The sequence below is a fragment of the Neopsephotus bourkii genome, unplaced genomic scaffold, assembly GCF_033783945.1.
Source record: "Neopsephotus bourkii isolate Nb327-2 ecotype Australia unplaced genomic scaffold, CSIRO-AGI_Nbou_v1 NB_1154, whole genome shotgun sequence".
Taxonomy (NCBI): domain Eukaryota; kingdom Metazoa; phylum Chordata; class Aves; order Psittaciformes; family Psittacidae; genus Neopsephotus; species Neopsephotus bourkii.
Window position 1 is genome coordinate 1,500,533 of NW_026901640.1, and position 15,888 is coordinate 1,516,420.

At 46.7% G+C, this 15,888-nt stretch overlaps 2 protein-coding genes across 3 annotated transcripts in view; one reads left to right on the forward strand and one right to left on the reverse strand.

Moving 5' to 3' along the window:
* Positions 1-2,580: 2,580 nt before the first annotated feature.
* On the reverse strand, positions 2,581-5,056 carry LOC133217630 (uncharacterized). Its single transcript, XM_061363250.1, has 5 exons — positions 4,924-5,056; positions 4,388-4,660; positions 3,863-3,976; positions 3,168-3,307; positions 2,581-2,709 (listed from the first exon to the last, which is right to left on the reverse strand). Exons 2-5 carry the CDS (start codon positions 4,608-4,610, stop codon positions 2,581-2,583), a joined length of 606 nt encoding a protein of 201 aa, XP_061219234.1. The 5' UTR covers positions 4,611-4,660; positions 4,924-5,056.
* Positions 5,057-7,766: 2,710 nt separating this feature from the next.
* The window catches only part of ACACA (acetyl-CoA carboxylase alpha), a 113,400-nt gene continuing 105,278 nt past the window's right edge, over positions 7,767-15,888 (forward strand). Inside the window, exons 1-3 of one of the 2 annotated variants that reach the window (XM_061363377.1) lie at positions 7,767-7,895; positions 14,518-14,564; positions 15,241-15,490. In XM_061363377.1, coding sequence (XP_061219361.1) covers positions 7,789-7,895; positions 14,518-14,564; positions 15,241-15,490 — 404 coding nt within the window. In that variant the 5' untranslated portion in view covers positions 7,767-7,788. Of the gene's footprint in view, positions 7,896-10,205; positions 10,312-14,517; positions 14,565-15,240; positions 15,491-15,888 lie in introns of those variants that run through there. The other variant, XM_061363376.1, reaches the window with a different exon arrangement.

Consider the following 15,888-nt stretch of genomic DNA (forward strand, 5'->3'; position numbering starts at 1 on the left):
TAGAGACAAGGATGTTGTGTGGGACAGTGTCAAATGCTTTGCACAAGTCCAGGTAGATGACATCAGCTGCTCTACTGCTGTCCGTCAGTTCTTGAGCCCCATCACAGAGGCCACCAAATTGGTCAGGCAGGATTTCCCCTTAGGCAGAAGCTCTTCCCTGTGAGGGTGTTGAGGCGCTGGCACAGGGTGCCCAGAGAAGCTGTGGCTGCCCCATCCCTGGCAGTGCTCAAGGCCAGGTTGGACACAGGGGCTTAGAGCAAGCTGCTCCGGTGGAAGGTGTCCCTGCCCGTGGCAGGGGTTGGGGCTGAATGAGCTTAAGGTCCCTTCCAACGCAAACCAGTATGGGATTCCATGATTCCCTGCCTGCAGGCAGGCATCATGACATATCCTGGCTGTTTCCCATGTGCACTGTGGATGTCCTTATGGACTAGGTGAATAAAGTAGGCTCCCACTTGTTAAGAACATCCAGCCAGAGGGATCTGACCAGGGCTTAACAAGTCTTGCATTGCATAAGACACCAAAGCTCACAAATGATTTAGCTAGTTGCTTTGTTAAAAACTGTTTTCACACCAGACAGCCTGCGCACCAAACCCTGTGCAGTGGCTGTACACATCCTCTGCTATCTCATCACCTCTGTGGTAGCCCTGTGTGCTGTATTGTGGTGGACATGGTACATTTTTACTGGTGCAATTGTAACAGCAATGCCAACAGTGAAAATGCAGTTTAATGAAGATATTAAGTAGATTCTGTGTATGGTTTTGGTGCCCTGGTGCTGGGAAATGTAACTGGTATTCCATGCATTTCAAATACTTGCTTACACTTAGGGTCTGTTCTTGCAGTAAACTCAACCTGCCCAGGACATCCCACATGGTCAGGGCTATGTCAACCCCACATAGCACAGTGACCCCATACTTTTTCCACAGAAACCTCCTGTCATTACCATTTCTGTGCAAAATTTTTTATGCTATTGTGAGAAAATGAGTAATTTTGTGTGAAACTCTTGTGGTGCCCTGCAGAGCATGGATGATGCTGATTCAGATGAACAGGATCTGCATCACTGTGGGGAAGTGGTACATTGCTCATTGAGAAGCTCAGAGGCTGCTGCTATTCATTTATGCAGATTCTGGGAACTTGGTGAGAGCTGTTCTCTGTAGCAGACAGATGTGGCCTTTGGCAGTTCATGTCTGAGTGCTGACAACTGTATTAGATAGAAGTACCTTGCAAATAGATGAGAAATATCTTTTCTATCAGCACATGGAAATGTGATGCACCCCCTCAGACTGAGAGAAGGGCAAAAGCTCAACAATTAACATCTGCATTATTCTCGTTGATGCTGGAGAAGGAGGTCTGCTATTTGTGAGATGAGTTTGCTACATGTATGCTCCTTGTCTGAACTGTTTCCCAGCAAGATTAAACATCCTGGAAATTACACATGTGAAAAATTATGGGGAAAAATTAAGAATCTGGAAGAGGCAGGGTTTGAAATGGCAATAAAATATGTATTGATTATTCTTATCCATAGAGTCTAACAGCAGCGCTGGCATTGTTCAGGTCCGGGGGTTAGGGTCGCGACATCTCCTGCTTGGATGCCTCGTGTCTCCTGTAGGGAGCAATAACACACAAAGTATTTTGCCTTATGTCTGTTCAACTGGTTTTCAGCTTAGCAGAGGCCCAAATGTGTTACCACCTGGTCAGTGTTCAGTGGCTTACATGAAATAGCTCTGAAGGGTCTCAGTTCATTTTCTGAGCCTCTCACTACAGCACGTTTTTCACTACAGTTACACTCTGAGAAGATCCGAATGGATAATTTGTAATGAATAATGTGCTCACGGGCTGCCTTTTTCTCCTCAGAAGTTCTAACAGATGAGGTGATTTTCATTTGCTGTTTGAAATTATTTACAGCTAATTTCTGCAGGTTGAATGCTCTCAAGTAGTTTGTTCTGTATGTGTGATATGCAGAGGGCTTCTTGTCTGTCAGCAGGGCTGAGCAATCTGACCTTACTACAGGGCAGTTGTTAGAGCTGGGTGACAGACAAGTAACTGGATAAGCTGAAGTTAAGTGACTTGATCCCAAGTCTCAGTGAAAGGTGGGAGTACAGTACAGCTGTTCAACCTCAGCAGTTCACTTAATGCGTAGGAAGAACAAGATTATATAATTTCTTCATGAAAATGCACCTTAATAATTCAGGGATGTGTAATTTTTTGAGGGGGAAGGATAGGTCTGTCTTCAAGCCCAGTAACTTGCACCTAAAGCCAGGTTACCCTGGAAAGAGCAGTATGGGTTAGCCTATCCCCATACATCCTCCCCATGCTGATGGTCCCAGCTTCCCTTCTGTCTCATTTAGCTCCCTTCCACCTCTGCTTGTGACCATGGGCATGATGATGGCACGTTCTGCGGGTGCTGTTTGCCCAGCATGGGGACGGTTGAGCCCACCCAGCTTCCACCAGGGACTGGTTTAGCTGTCTCCTTACTACCTAATCACTTGGAAATTACTTCACTTGGGAACCGCTTGCACTGAGGCCTGCTACCTCTCAGTCAGATTTGGTTGACCATGACCAACAATACCTGGGGAAGGAGAGTCAGACAAAAATTTCCATTGTCTCCTTTTCAGTCATACTTGGAGTTAAAAGCTTTGCTGTTTGGCCATATGCTGGAATGTTGCCTGCAGGCCGTCTTTTGTGGATGATGATGTACTTGACCCACAAGCCCTGGGGGAAGGAAGCAAAAGCAGTTAGGGGTTTGTAGGTCATGGTGGGGAATATGGGGAATACCAGCTGTTCAGAACTAAAACAGCTCTTGTTTCTGGAGGGCCCATGGTGGTGCTACTGGATTTTTAGGCATTAAAGAAATAAGGCTTTATGGGAGGAAGTTGGCATATTGCAACCCCTGGTGTCTTTTGTTCTCAGTATCTCCTTCTTGTATAAACACCTTCCACCAGCATGTTTAAATAGTTCATCCTGCAGCCTAGAAGATGAGAGAGGGTGACCTGTCCTTTGAGCACGGGCATCTGCTGGCCATCTGTGAGAGGTAATCCTGACACCTGAAGAAGGACAGTTTAGAGGTGGAAGGCTTTCGAAGGGCTCAGCTCATCAGTCATGCTTACAAGGTTGTATTCTGGTTGAGCGTGAGGGACTAAGATAAGAAGCTGTTGTATTCAGAAACTTACCGAGCAGGGAATTTTGCATATAGCAAACACTATGTAGCATATTGCAAAGGCCATTATGATACCAATGATGAACGCTTTGAGGATGATACTAAGTTTCGGTCTGTTCATCATGTCTTTGTCATCTGCGAGTGGAGTTCCATCTAAAATGAGATTGAGAAGAGTATTTCAGGTGTGCTTACAAGTCTTTGACAGCTCAAAGTTTTCTTCATTTTGGTTGGGCTGGGCTAAGTTGGGTGGACCTGAGCAGAGGAACAGTTCAGAGTCTCCCATAGGCTTTCACAGGAAGCTCTAAATCTCTTTAAAATCTCAGAAACTTTTTACCTTAAAATACTTCCAGTATCTTTGAGTTCCTGCTGAAGTGGGTGTGCAAACCCAGTCACAGTGGTAAGGCTTGTAACTTCCCACTGAAGCCCAGTGAGGTTCTTAAGGGAATCTGGGAGCCTCTGTGGGGCACACTTGGACACAGGTAACTTCTTGTGAAGGTCAGGGCTGAAATGCTGTCCTCTCATTACAGCCATGGACTGACAAAGTGCCAGGGACTGTGGCATCTCTTGTGAGAGGCAATACAGCTATTCCCAGAAACGGTTCTTTGGAAGAACTTCACCAGAGCTGTGTGTGTGAAAGCTCTATCTTTTCCTACCCTTACACTGCCCCTGTGCTGCTTGCGTGACTCCAATGGGAGAAGTGGTACTTACTGTACAAAGTCTGGTTTCCACGGTACATCTCCAGGCCAGCCAAACCCTCTGCAGAAACTTTGATCTTGGGCAGCTTTGCTGTTACAACGCAATCTGATATCCCTTCCAGAAGCACTGGGAGCAAAAAGAAGGTTAAAAGCAGATGTTTGCTTCTGCATAAAGGGAAGAGCCAGGAGCAGCTGAAGTGCACGCTGACACAGCTGGCAATTCGCAGTGAAGTGCTAGAAATAGTTTTCTTGCTTGTATATAGTTTCCAATGTACAGAATTTTCTACAGGTATTAATATTGGAGACTGTTTGCCAAAATGTCCTGGCCTTCCCAAAGGAAGTGAGAACAGAAGCATAGAATTGTCCCAAACCCTGAAGCTTTCAGCAGTGTTAATTCTGGGTCCTTACTTTCTACTTAATAGAGAGATACAAACAGGTTTGTTGTTTTAAATAACTGCTGAGGAATCAGCTGTATGAAATAGGACACTGCCATCCTCTGACATACTTAAACTTCCCTTTGTTATATTGAATTTCCTACCTTTTTCTCTAATGAGAAGTTTGTTTGGAAGCACCTTCCTGTGCTGTGTTTGTGAAACACTGATACGGCCGGTGGCAGGTTTCCCATCTGCATTGCTGAAGGTGTTCAGGTCGTGTAGGATTTGCTTCTCTACTGTCCACTCTGTCACATATCCGCTTGTCCCCTTCAAGTACAGCACATCTACTTGCACAGGGCTTTGATGGCTGAAGCATTCCAGGGTCATAACTTTTTGGGCTCTTTTTAACTTCCCCTTGGTTGCTGCTATTCCAGGGGCTGGAAAAGGATAAGAAACATTAGAAATGGCTTCTCTTAAATTATTTGCAGTTCTTCTCACAAAAGGTTGAGGGCAGCCCAGTTAGCTGAGGTCGCTATAAGGGTCTCTTTGAGTTGGTTTTCCTTCAGCAAAACAGAGCTAAAATTCTGCATGATCTTTTACATGCTTTTTGGTCAGGTGGCTGAGGAGTAGCTGAGACAGATGAAAACAGTAACCACACGGTGCAGAGCCCTTACAGCTTTCCTCTTCAGTGACTCTTTACCTTGCAGGAAGATCTTCAGGCTCCTTACTCCATCACCTATGTCTGAGGCATTTTCCCCACGCCATTTGTAGTCTCTGAGGTCTGAGGGAATGAAGCAAGGGCCATTTTTACTAACAATGCAGGGTTAAGTCACTACTCCCCTGTTTTAGTAACTACTTTTAAATGTTAACCTTTTGCTGACAGCAAGAATGCGGAATTTGAGGTGAGGGTGTAAGGATTAAAGACATAGTTCAGCATATGATAGAGGAAAGTTAAATTACAAAGGTACATTCCTAATACTACAGAAGGGAGTCTCTTAATCCTTAGTTTAATTCAGTTAGAACTTGCAAGTATGTGACCCACTCACCTTCTCTGTTGAGACTGTTGGTCAAAAACACTAAGCTAAATATTAGTATTAGGAGCATAATTGTATCTCTTCTTGATACTCTTGAAGCCCTTTTTATCTTTACTGCTTCCTTTGAGTAAGGTCGTAAAGCTGTTTAAGCAGATACTGAGCGATTAGGAGAGATCCCAAACCTCTCTGTTATCACGCCTCTTTAACCTGGTCAACAAATGGAGAGTCTAAAGTTAGAGCCTGAACTCACTGTAGATGGTTCTGCAGAAAAAAATATGAAATTTGGTAAAAAATGCACCTGAAAATCTTTTCTGTGGGTCAGATTTCCTTTCAGTAGGTATGTCGCAGGTTAACCCTCGTGTCCTGATGCAGGCCACTGGTTGCCATGGGATGGAGCTCCTTCTAAAATGGGACCGCCATGGCAACGCCCCATTGTTGAAAGACAAACAGAACCCTTACATAAAGCCTTTTCTCTCAAGGGGAGGGACCTCAGCAACCTCTCCTGGCCCTCAACACCCATGGGCCTTGCTGCACAAGCCTGGCTCAATACCTATGCCGCTGGGCACAGTAAAACCAGCACCACGTAATCCCTCAGTCAGCATCACCAGCCCTCACAGGTCTTTTGGCACTGGCAGGGATTTCCACTGCGGTGGTCATGCCAAGCAGGCTGGTCCCAGGCCATTTCCTGCTTTTCAGATTGTTAATAAAGCCTAAAAGTGCTTAGGAAGTGGAGGGAGCCTGTGTTTACCTGCCGGCCCTGGTGCTGGTTGCTTCCAGGGCTGGGTGTGCTGCTGCGTGTAGCTGTGGGGGCATAAATAGTTGCACATTAGCTGTGCATAAGCACAGAAATAAATACAGAAACAAATCAGGCTACTGCCTGCAGGTTTAATCAGAAAGCCTTGGTGAGATTCCTTAGGCTGTCGTGCAGATGGTTTTGGGGGAACTGGCATTTTCTGTCTTAGACAGAAGGTGGCGATGGAAATCACTTTGTCCTGCAAAGCCTCAGCATTTAAAGTGCTGATTAACCACAGGTTTATGGCCCCCATCACGGAAGGGTAGAATTTTGCAGTCCAATCGTCTAAAATAACCCCTGACATCCCACAATGTGATTGATACTCGAGAGACTCAAGAAGTATTGGTAATGTTTAAGAAGATGTTTAAGTTTCAAAAGAGAGCAAATGGAGTGGCAAGGGCTTGCATGTCAATATTTATTTTGCATGCCTATTAAGTTTAGCTATTCATGATGGGTAAGGATGGATTTTAGTATAAATATTTAATATTTACAATCTATCAGGTGCTATAAAACCAGATTCTCTTTGAGCTTTTGCAGGATTTTCGTTTGAGTGTATTCAGCTGCTTTGTTCAATGTGATTTTTTCAGTGAAAACTGAAAAGCCAGTAGTAGAATAGGAAGAAAACCCCCAAAACCACTATGGTAAAGCTGTGAAAAGATAAGATAGTTTGAGAATCTCACATGGGCTGACTCATGAGGTGCATGTGGTCTGCTCCATACCTGGCAGGGCTTCCCGATAAACTGGCCCTTGTATTTGATTGTATTTTGCTGAAATGCTGTGCTTGTTTATTACTGGCAGCCACTTACCATAAACTGCAGCTTGACACCAAGCACAAGGAAGGAATGTAAAGAAACCATTCCCCATCTTCCGGTGTAAATAAACAAGGTTTTAACTCTTCCTGACACAATCCTCCCCTCCAGTGTAGTACAATGGGTATGTAGCAGCAAAGCAACACATCTACATGCTCACTCAGCTGAATGCATCTTTTGTTTAGGAAATAGTGTATTAATGCAGAATCAAACAAAAACGGTTGCTCACATTTCTCTGCCTGTGAAATGCAGTTCGTGGATCTCCAAGGATCCTATTAGGGTCATTTATAGAGGAAGATTTTGTCTTCTCAGTGTGTTCTCACTCAGCTGATCAGAAACATCTTTAAAACTGAAAGTTTGGATAAGACACTTCTGTGTCCTCTTTCTAAGGTTATTTTCGTACTTGCTAATTCTTATGCAACTTCAGATGGAAATCATTTGGAATCAAAAAACTGTTGGAAAGGGAATTAGATTATAAATCATTTCAAACAACTAAATATTTCTTTTGAATGTGTTTAACCAATACCTTCACTAAATGTTCACCATCCCATCTACAGTGCGCTGTCTTGCTTTCCAGTTAGTTCTGCTGTTCACTTCCTGGGCTGGGAATGCTGAGACAATCCTAACACCAGTTTTACAGGATGATTTAGGGCACTTCCTGAAGCTGTAAGGAAACTTGGGACCAGTAAGAGCACATCTTGTAGTGATGGCGGCTAACCTACCAGCTGGGGAGAGCGGGGTGTTTTGTTAGTGATTATCCTTGAAAACAGGCAGATATGGTCAGCGTTGTGGGGAGTAACATTTCATTCCTAATGTTTAAAACCTTCTGGAACATTTTCTAAGCAGCTAAAGCAGGATTTTGCTTTAAAACATGCCCTGACCTTTCTCTTCTTTACTTGCCTGCCAGGACTTGAGGTGTGCCAGGATGGATGTCGTCACTCACCCCCCAAACCTGGGATGATCTTTCCTGTGTTTGCACTGGGGATGTTATCAGAGCCGAGAAGAGACCTGGAGCCCTGACGTGGCATCATAAAAGGTACTAATGTTTTCCCTGTATTTGTTTGGCAATGATTTTCTTGCATTATTGAGGCTACACTTGCTTTTTCTGAGATGTGTGGGTGGGTGTTGGGGTTGCACACATAAACAGTGCCTGTGCTCATAACTCATGCAATAGGAGTAAATCATGTCTGTAGTGTGCCCACTTTATGAGCATAACAGAAACAGGACCAAGCAGAAATGTGTTTACAATTCATAACGTGATAAGCCTGGGGGAAAGTAAGGCTGAAGTTTGTAAACAGTCTGCCTGTATTAAACCACAGATCAGTGCGAGGCTTAAACACATTTTAACTAGTCCTTTGTAGCTATGCTTTTACTTGCCTAAATAGAATTCACATCTTGGAGTATTTTGGGATCCATTCCGTACTGTACATGTACAGGCTTTTAACAACCATCCTTCAGAATGATGGGTGGTAGTTACAGTGGTAAATGAAGTGCTGCTCTGAGGCCATCAGAGCTGAGCATGGCCTGGGGCTGTTGTTACTGCCTAATTTCAAAATCACCTTCCAAGTCCCTGCTTTATTTTAAGGTTAATGTATTTGATTTGCTCTTTTTCCTGTTCTCTCTTTGCCCTTGAATTGGGAGAGTTGCTACAGGATTTAATTACATGGAGCAATCACTCCTCCAGCAGTATTTGAACAGTATTTATTAACCGAATGGGTGAGATGGGCAGGTTTTAGCATGACCAGGGTACTCGGAGCACTAGACAGGTTGAACCAAGCACCTGTTGTAATCTCTGGTTTTGTAAGTTCTGTATGTAGTTATTATCAGTGATTTAGGACATGATCCCTCGGTGTGCCAAGTACTCCCCCTCGCTTCTGCAGGGACTGAGCACAGTGTATGATTAACTAACACCAAGTAGCCTTTAGGTCCTTCATAAAAATATTTAAATAGAGGAGGATTTTTTAAAGTAAAAGACACATCTACAGAGCCATAAATTAAAGTATCACTGCCCAGAACAATCCTCCAGGTTCAGTCCAGGTGGAGGGGAGAACACAGTCTGTTCCCCCACACAGTATGATTAACCACAAAGCCCCCAGTCAGGTTTTCTGGATGTGGAGTACTTGTGCAGGGGGCACAGACCCCACCACATGCTACAGGACAGTATTTCCTAGGGGTGCAGTTCTTGCTTATCCTGGAACCGCTGATTTTGGCCTTAAAACACGTTTTAAGAAGAAATTACCCAGAGTTTTAAACTGAAATGGGTGTCTGAGGAGTTTGCTGTTTCATTACCACTCCTGCTGCTGCTGCTGTGAGCTCTGAGCAGTGTCCTGGAGCAGTCCCCAGACTGGGGTGTGCTCTCAGGGGTATCCTCTCAAACCTGGCAGGGGTAAAGAGCCGAGCACATGTATAAACGATACAAGAAACCCCCGTTTTCCCCTGAACCAGAGGAAGGCACAGCAAGGGACGGGTGTTCTTTCTGTCCCTTTGGGCACGGCAGGAAGGCAGCATGGCACTGAGCCCTGCCAGAACATGGGATAGGGCCGAAAGCTGCTTGTGTGGGTGCTCAACAGCACCCCTGGCAGCACTGCCGATCGCAGCAGGAGGAGGCTCTGCCTGCGCAGGGAGCAGGTCCGGCAGCATCAGGAGTTAAAGTTGAGTCTTTGGTGTGGATGTGAGGAGCCGGGCAGTGCGGCCATCTTGAAATGAAACTTAACACTCGCTGCCCATCCGCACAGCGATGGCTGCAGGACAAACACGCGGGCAGCGCCTGGCCTGCTTCCCAGCCGCCTAGCACGTGTATCTGCTCGGTGCCCGGGCCGGTGTTCCGGCTCCACGTGGGTCCTCCCCGCCGGGCGGTGCAGAGCCGGGAGGGGCGGGGGTATCCTGCTGCTCGGTGTCCGGTCTATGACCCCGTTATCGGCCCTGCTGCTTGCCGGTGGTCCGGCCCGCACCGTGCGGGTACCACAGCGGTTTGGGGACCGGGAGCCGTGTGGGGAGCTCCGGGGGCAGGGGACGAGCCCCGGGGGTCCCGGAGGGGCCGCGCCAACAGAGACCGGGCGGAGGGGGGGCTCTGGTGTGTATTGGCCAGCCTGGCCACCGGCACCCTCCCAGCACCGGGAGATAGTGGGCGGGCCAACCGGCCGCTCAGACCATAGGCGTCTCCTCATTGGCCACGCCCGCACGCGCCGCCTGATTGGTCACGCCCCCCGTTGTGTTCCCTCCGGCAGCCAATGGGAGCGGCGCAGGCGGGGCAAGGTTGGAGGTGTCTGACCTGAGGTAACTCCATGCATCACACCACCGTGGGGGGCGTGGCCGGACGCGAGGGGCGTGGTCTGGGCAAGGGGGCGTGGTTTGGCGGTGGATGGGGGCGCCGCGCCGCGCCCCCGCCAGCTCCGCCGCCCAGCCGCCAGGTCGGGGGCCCGCCGCGCCTCCGCAGCGCCCGGCACGCTGAGGTGAGCACCGCGGCCCGCTCCGCAGGGACCCCGCGCTGGAGGACCGGGAGCCACCGGTCACCGGTGTCCCGCCGGGCGGTGCTGCGCGGGCCCGTGGGGCTGGGCGGGGCCGGGCCCGGGGGAGCGCGGGATGATCCGCTCACGTTGTGCCGTGCTGAGGCGAGTCGCGCCGGCCGCTTTGTGCTGTCTGGAGGGCGCGGTGCTCGGGGCTGTAGGCTCCGCAGGGCTGCCTTAGGTCCTGGAAGGTGGGATGGGGGTACCCAGCCGCGGGGAAGCGGCGTGGAGCCGCGCCCGCCGACCGGAAGAGCTGGTTCGTTTCCTCCCGGTGCCCCGCTGCTGCCCGCGGCCGCGCTGTGGCCCGGCCCCATCCCTCGTGGGGCTTCCCCGCTGCTCCAGCGCGAAACAACGCGGCATGAAGGCAGCATGGTTTTGATTGTGGTTTTGTCTCCTGCGAGAGGGCTAATTCACCGCCGATAAAATCGGGAGTGTTGGAGCCGCCAGACCAGCGTGGGGCCGGCGCTGCTCTGCCCGCTGAGGCATCGCTCCTCATCCCCGGCATCTTCCCATCCCTGATCGCATGTCAGGATCTCAAGGGAAGAGTTCGGGCCCGTTTCTTCGGAGGGCCTGGACATGCCTTCCCGAAGGTGTTGCGGAGTGCTTAGGAACAATTAAGTTGTAAAAGCGTATTTGCAGGGCAAAACAGATCGTTATTGTTACATCTCCTTTTGTGGTACTGCTTAAATCTGCCTGAGAAAGTTTTAAAATGAAATATGCCACGTTAAAAAAGATTAATAATCTAAAGTAATAGTGTGGTTTGTGCCAATTTATCTGTAAGTGATCAGCAAACTGTTCAGATTATGCCCAGTTCTCCCAGAGACAATGGGATTCACACATACTCTTGAGTGTCTTGGCAGGTTAGGGTGGCTGTAAATATAGGCACTTTTTTTGTCTTCAGGTTCTTTTGGAGAGACATAGACATATTTACCTCAGGAGACCTAGGAAGCATAAATTCCACTTCTATATTTATGTGTCTAAGGTTTCAGTAAACCTGAAAACAGAGTGGAACTTCTAACCTGTGGACATGCAGTTTGTGAAGTACCTTTCGACACATTGGAAGCAAAAGAGCTTCACAGCGTGCTTGGTACTTGCAGAGGATGTTTTAGGGTAGGGAGTGAAGCAAAGTGCAGTTATTAACTGAGGAACGGCCCGGGGGGAGCAGGGTTTGACCCATCAGCTGCACCAAACCAGTGCTGCAGAGAGCTGGCCTGGTGGGACGTGGGCAGGAGCTCCCTGGGTTTGGTGTGTGGTGGTTCCTCTTGGTACAAAGCTAATCCCTGTGCCCATTCCCAACCTGGAGCCCTGCTTCCAGGTGAGCATGCTGCTGATTTTGTGTGCAGTAAAACTCAACTTGTTATGCAGATGATACATCGTTTTTTACTTTGTCTGTACCTTTGTTGGTCCTTTGCTTTCTGTTACTCATTCAGTTTGGGTGGGAAAAATACCCGTCCATTCTGTTGTTTTGTATTTGTGTTCTTCAGCCCCCAAAGCCCACCAGGGGTGGGGTTGAAGGCACAGATCCCTGGCCTATAAACGGGAAACCTTGAAATAAAACCAGTTCTGTTAATTTCCTTTTCATATGACATATCATAGAGGTGCTATGCTGAGGCTTTGACAGAACCTACAACTCGTTTTCGCTGAAATAATGCCCTTTTCAATAGTGTAATTATCTTCAGAATGGGATGGCTTGGAAATAGTAAAAGCTGAATTTCCAACTGACATTATTTGTGTGCCTTAGTGTGTTGGATAATAATAAGAATAAGCTTAAAATGAAACTGAGACTTGCAAAGTCTGTCACTGTTCCCTGTCAGGCCAAACATTGTACTAACGATAGTAGTAGAGCATCAGGCAAAACCAGATATGTTACTGTTTGAATTTGGATTGCAGGGTTTTCATTGCTTGTAGCGTGAATGCCATTTGGGTTTTACACCATGATGCCAGCAACGCTGGGGAGTTACGAAGTGCTGGATGTCTTCAGACCTGTAACACAGGCTGATTTCTTCAGGAGGAGGGAGGGCAGCACGGCTCAGGCTCTGTGTAGGTTCAGCTGTCATTAAAACATATCTCTGTAGCTGAGCAGGCTCAGAGTGCTCAGTGTTACCTGCTCTTAAACCTCTGCAGGGTTGAATTCTCAATCCAAATCCTTCTGTAAATCACGGGGTTTTCCAGTCTCTCTGCAGAGTTAGCCTGTGTGCCAGCCTGTTGCCTGCAAAACTATGTCTAGGGGCTATGTTGAGGATCCTGACTATTTGGGGTTTTAGGCTCTGGTTCATCATTATTAAAACAAATAATACATCCACACTGGTTAATGGTATGTGAGCCTTGTCTTGGTGGTCAGCTGAATTCAAGATGTGTGCTGGGAGCTGGGGCAGTTATGTCTCAGGCAGAGAATGTAACGTGCAGAGGTTTGGTGAGGTGCAGCACTGAAAGCAAAAGGCTTCTGTGAAGACATCTCTGAGTGAGTCTATATTTTGTTTAGACCCAGACAGTGCTGGTATTAATTTAACTGAATAATGCGTGCTGAGAACAAGCTTATGTCTAATTCAGAACAGTCCTGAGTTCCCAACTGATTGCAAAACGTTAGTGGGACTCCTGGCTTTGGGACTGGGTTGGAAGTGTGTTGGTGAGTGAATTTGAATGGGCCTTCATGGATAACTAACTGCTTTTGAACAGAGTTGTACAAACAAGGTGCTTGAGCAACACTGGGGCTCAGGAGCTGTGGTGTTAGTTTGATGCTTTCTGATGGAGTATTGGAGTGAAACACTTCACTGCCTCTTCCTCTGTTTCCTTCTCTGCTTAGCAAGGAGAAAACAAAGCCTCAAAACTTGTTTATTAATGTGTAAGTCCTTGATATGAGAAAAAGTTTTCATTCATTAAGAAAGGGTTGAAGCTGCTTTGGCTGTATCCCAGGTTCCTCAGCACTGGTAGCTGTGCCAGCAGTAAATTGTCTGGATGTGATTTGATGCCAGGCTGAATAAACACGTAAATACTGTCTCTAGGTTTATATGCACAAACAAGATTGGATTAAACTTGGTGCTATCTGAGCTGCAAGTCCTGCCCAAGCGCCTCAGCTAAAGAAATCTTCCTGTATGGTTTAGTTTATGCATTGGTTTTAGTTTATGCATCGATTTAGTCACTGATGGGTACATGGGCTTTGCAGCCACGCTTCCCCTTCATATCCATCGCTACCCTATCGGTGACTGTTTCAGACAGGTGTTTGTGGCATTTTGGTTACAAAATGATCAAGTGTGTCTGTGAAATGAACCACCTGTGGCCGCAGTGAAACTGGAGTTTGTGGGAGTAATGATGTCAACACAAGTTTGGGTGTACATAGTTCAGTCAAGTACATTCATGGTAAAAGTGCATAAGCCAGTTGGATCAGTTTCTCATTCTCAGTGATGAAAAGAAAGAGCACGGTGTGTAAGGATTGCACTGCCTGTAAATTCCTTGTCTGTGCTCTAATTAAAGCTACTATCAGGTCTTACTTGTGTTATAACATGGTTCAGTTTTGCTTGTATACCAGATGAAAGCTGTCATGTTCTCATTCAAACATACCATGCTGCATCCCTGTACTTGGCATAACATGGCTATCATTAGCAAGGACTTGTGAGGTTTTTGCGTCGGTTTAGGACTTGGGAGTTAAGGGCATCAAAAGAGTCCCTCTGCATAGTGGAGTCCATCTTTGGAGAATGGGACCCTGAAGTGAATATCCCCTCATCTTGCCCTTGTCTGTGTTGCTATATCATGGTTGGTTTTACTGGTGAACTAGTGTCAGCTGTGTCTTCTTGCCACCAGTTCCTCATGAGATTTCTAATTATCAGGGTTTACTCCTGACCATCAAATGCAGCTGAAGGCAGCAGCACATTCAGAAGCTGACAGAGGAAAAGATTGACATAAGTAGATAGCCCTGGTAGAAAGCATAGTTTCTTCTAGAAGCAGAACTAAAATACACATTGCTCAGAAGGTGCCAGAGAGACTTGACTGGCAGGCTCAGTTCCCTGGTACTCTGTGATCTGGAGCAAGCCCATCAAGTCAGTTTGGTACCTGTGGCTTTTTAATAACAGCTTTTTGATCCAAGATACAGGTAGTTTGGAAAACACAGAGAATTCTTTATAATAATATGGACTTGTTAATTCTTTTATTTTCCAGTTCGTTTTGGAAGTGGATAACTGCTCAGCTGGCAAGGATAACAAGAGGTTGGTGCACACCTGATCTTATAATGCTGTGATTTCCAGCTGCATGTAATTACTGTCTAAGTGCCTGGAAGCCAGGCAGAGCAGGGCTATCAGAGCTGCCCCATCCCACCTGTCTGTATGCTGTGAGGTACTCCTTTGGTTTCTCCGTCATTTCTCAGTTGTAAGTATTCTATTCTTTTTTTAACGTTGAAGAAAACACAGTCATTCCCAACACTGGATGTTTGATAGAGTTCTCTGTATGAAGAGAGTCTTCTCTATGTAATAACTTTTAATGGAAAACGGAGACCTGTACTTTTGTATTTTCCTGTGACAATTGTAAATCATGCCACTAAGTTTCAGTATATTACCATAAGGTAGATACTGTCCCCTAATTGACATGGATGTTGTGGGACCAAGAGGTTGAAGTCAGGGTGAAGGTACAGAAGATGGCTGAGCCAGTCTGACAGTTCACTGCTGCCAAAAAGGGGAGGTTTTGCTTCTGGCCCCGTCATTCCTTACCAGTGTCTTTCTGTCTGATCCCCTGGCTGCTCCTGTTCCACATGCTAACCTTGCAGGAAATGATCTTATTATGTTGGTTACAGCTCTGATGATTCTGTTGAATCAGAGCAGAGGGTGGACTGGAAAGCACCTTATTCACCTCAGGGTTTGTGTTTTGGCTTTCTTTTGTCCCTTACAGTGTTGAGAGCCCAATTTGCAGGAGCCATGGAAGAGTCTTCCCAACCCACTAAACCTGTGGAGAACCCTCACTCTCGCTTCATTATTGGCTCTGTGTCAGAGGATAACTCGGAAGATGAGACAAGCTCCTTGGTGAAACTTGACCTGCTAGAGGAGAAGGAGAGGTCTTTGTCGCCTGTCTCTGTCTGCTCAGATTCCCTGTCAGATCTAGGACTTCCCAATGCTCAAGATGGCCTGGCAACCCATATGAGGTATGGATAAAACAGTACCTGGGTTCAGTCTTCTTACCCCATCCATTCGAAAGATTCAACTTTATATCCAGGTTTGGCTCCAGTTTTTGTTGTCCCAAAACATCTTCTGGCATTCTGTTTCTAAATGACCTCTTGTATGTTTATTTGTATCAAAACCTTCTCTTTTCTGTTGGCTTTAATGAAATAGCTGTGCTCAAATTCCTTGAGCATCTTTCAGACACCTCAGCTATTGAGTGTTGTGATGGGTTTACTGGCACTGCCTGTCTCTTGTCCTGCCTTTCAGAAAGTTGTCCACTGAGACCTTTAAAGGTTTCACTTGTGTGTCTCTCAGGTGGGTCATGTTTGTTGAGAGCAAGAACATTATTTGCTTATTATGTCTTTATGTAGGATTTGCTGTT